Source organism: Octopus bimaculoides, chromosome 1 (assembly GCF_001194135.2).
Source record: "Octopus bimaculoides isolate UCB-OBI-ISO-001 chromosome 1, ASM119413v2, whole genome shotgun sequence".
Classification (NCBI taxonomy): Eukaryota; Metazoa; Mollusca; class Cephalopoda; order Octopoda; family Octopodidae; genus Octopus; species Octopus bimaculoides.
The window spans coordinates 168,588,399-168,591,602 of NC_068981.1; the positions used below are offsets into that span (position 1 = coordinate 168,588,399).

The window sequence follows — 3,204 nt, forward strand, 5'->3', positions numbered from 1 at the left end:
CAATCGTCATCATCATCATCGTTTAACGTCCGCTTTCCATGCTAGCATGGGTCGGACGATTTGACTGAGGACTGGCAAGCCAGAAGGCTGCACCAGGCTCCAATCTGATCTGGCAGAGTTTCTACAGCTGGATACCCTTCCTAACGCCAACTACTCCGAGAGTGTAGTGGGTGCTTTTACGTGCTACTGGCACAAGGGCCGGTCACATGGTACTGGCAACGGCCATGCTCAAAAAGGTGTTTTTTACGTGCCACCTGCACGGGAGCCAGTCCAGCGGCACTGGCAATGACCTCGCTTGTATGATTTTCTAACGTGCCACCAGCACAAGTGCTAGAAGGCAATGCTATTAGCTGAAAAAAGAACTGGTTTTAAAAAGAATCAGATATAGCATGCAAAAGAACCAACTGCATTGGTGGCCTTCGTGCTGGTGGCACGTAAAAGCACCCACTACACTCTCTGAGTGGTTGGCATTAGGAAGGGCACCCAGCTGTAGAAACTCTGCCAAATCAGATTAGAGCCTGGTGTAGCCATGTGGTTTCACCAGTCCTCAGTCAAATCGTCCAACCCATGCTAGCATGGAAAGCGGACGTTAAACGACGACGATGATGATGATGATGATGATGATGATAGAGAATGACTGTTGGGTGAAAAAGTGTCAAGTAGAAAACTGCAGGACAGAGAAAACCTAGGAAGATATTGAAAGAAGCGGTGAGAGTTGATTCCAGGAAGGTGAACCTGATGCAAGAGATGACAAAGGATTGCAAACCAAACATGGATAAATGAACTTAAAATGATGATGATGATTATTGTCATTATTTTAATGTGCTCTCTTCCATATTTGCATGGGTTGGATGGAATTTATTGAGGTAGGCAGATTTTACATGTCCAGATGCCCTTCCTGTTGCCAACCCTCATCAGTTTTCAAACAAGGCAAAATTTTCCCCATGACCAGACATGTTTTCACCTGTTCATCAGGTAGCCCCGGCTGAGGGGCATAGGCCAAGATAATGGTTGCTAACCCATGATGCAGCACTAATATATATATATACATATATATGTATAAATGAATTATTTCTGTGACAGGCTGTATTGCTGCATGACTTATATTTACTGACAACAGTTTTGTTTATATTGTTTCTCCTCTTTATGGAAGTATTTTTGTTTTATCTCTGCAGTGAAGGAGAAAAAGAAAAATAATGCAACAAATAACAACTCAGAATGGGATTCAAACTTTCATATGTTGCGAAGATTACATCATAAAGGATTGTCTGTAAGTTGATTTTACTTGTTTGATCGTTGCCAGTGCCCCTGGACTGGCTCTTGTGTGGGTGGCACATAAAAGACACCATTTCGAGCGTGGCCGTTTTCGTGCGGGTGACACGTAAAAGCACCCACTACACTCTCTGAGTGGTTGGCGTTAGGAAGGGCATCCAGCTGTAGAAACTCTGCCAAATTAGATTGGAGCCTGGTGTAGCCATCCGGTTGCACCAGTCCTCAGTCAAATCGTCCAACCCATGCTAGCATGGAAAGCGGACGTTAAACGATGATGTTATTACATTTATTTGAGGGTGGCAGGTAACAGAATCAGTAGAGTGTTGAATAAAATTCCTTGTAATATTTACTTAGATGCTTTTACATTCTGACTATAATTCCATTCATTGATCTTCTCTGCTCACTGTTCTTGGGGGAGTTGTTGGGGTAGAGTCCTCTGGCACTTTCTCCATAGGATCCTATCAGAAGCAACATCATTACATTTTTTGGCTGGATTCTCAAGACTGACCAACTGATATTATGGATGTTATCCAACCATTTCGTTCTTGTTCTACCCCTAGGTCTCCAGCTGGTTGACTCAGCTTGAAGCATCTGCCTTGCAATTCTTTCCTGTGACATTCTAATCACAGATCTGTAGCATCAGAGCTGTGACATCTCTATGTGGAGAAGTAGTGGCTTGACATGCAGAGACTCCCTGATCTTCGAGCTTTGTACCCTGTTGAAGTAATGTTACTCCAGAGACCCTATGGAGGAACCCCACATCATTCTGGCTGCTTGTATTTGTGATTGTAATCTTTTAATCATTACCCAACATTTATGACTAGGACCCTGTAGTCAATATTGGGGAACAACTACAGTTCCCTTTGAGAAATTAGGTTCATCATCATCATCATCATCATCATCATTGTTTAGCATCTACTTTCCATGCTGGCATGGGTTGGACGGTTTGACATGGGTTGGATGGTTTGACATGGAGCTGTTCAGACTCTAGTTGTCTGTTGGGGCATGGTTTCTATGGCTCGATGCCCTTCCTAATACCAACCACTTAAAAGTGTGTGGTGGATGTGTTTTACACGACACCAGCACAGAGTGTGTTTTGTGCAGCATGGGTGCTTATTATGTGGCACCAGCACCCGAAAAGACAAGCCTGTATCCAAGGTTGGGACAACAATTTTACTTAGCTTGGCACATCTTATCAAATACAGCAAATCACCACATCTCCTGATCCCTTGTCATTTCCTCAGTGAGACCTGCTAACTTTAATAGATAAAATATATTTTTCATTCAATATATGTTAGGGTTATTGTCAAAAATTTTATTTTTTTTATAATTGAGCATTTGTTCTAATGATTTCTTTTTAAATTGTTTCAAGGGCACGTCAGTATTTTATCCAAAACATAATATGAAATCTCGGCAGTTACTAAGAGCAGCTCCTAAACAAGTAAGTTGTTTTTGACATGTTTATTTTTGTAATATCTTTAATATCACTAGCATTTTGTTTTTATATATTTCATATTACGTTTGGTTTACAGGTGTCCCAACAAGCCAAATTGCTAGCTCATGCCATTCTCTGGTGGTAAAAGTGACCTGAGATTGTCTGTTTAACTTGGTCAGAACAAACACCGGATCTATTTTAAAACGGGGGCCACAGTATTTTCTTAACGAAACACTTTGAAACTTGGAACACTGGTAGAATGTGTCATATAAAACATCTTTTTCTCTTAGTCTTCTTAAAAAAAAAAGAAATCCCTAAGTTATTCCATGTTAAAGTTGTCGAATTTCTGTAATTTCAACCAATTACTGACGTCCATTCAGCTGATATACATTAAGTGCCGACTACATAAACAAACGATTCTGAAACAATTCTATCGGTGATAAAATTATTATTTCCTTGTCAAAAAATGGCTGAAGCATATTGGCAGTAGCTAATAA

The 3,204-nt window shown here is 40.9% G+C and overlaps 1 protein-coding gene across 1 annotated transcript in view; it reads left to right on the forward strand.

Moving 5' to 3' along the window:
- Positions 1-3,204, forward strand: part of LOC106870664 (membrane-bound transcription factor site-1 protease) — a 130,200-nt gene that overhangs the window by 7,218 nt on the left and 119,778 nt on the right. The window contains exons 4-5 of the mRNA XM_052971635.1: positions 1,176-1,270; positions 2,645-2,713. Coding sequence (XP_052827595.1) covers positions 1,176-1,270; positions 2,645-2,713 — 164 coding nt within the window. The remainder of the gene's footprint in view (positions 1-1,175; positions 1,271-2,644; positions 2,714-3,204) is intronic.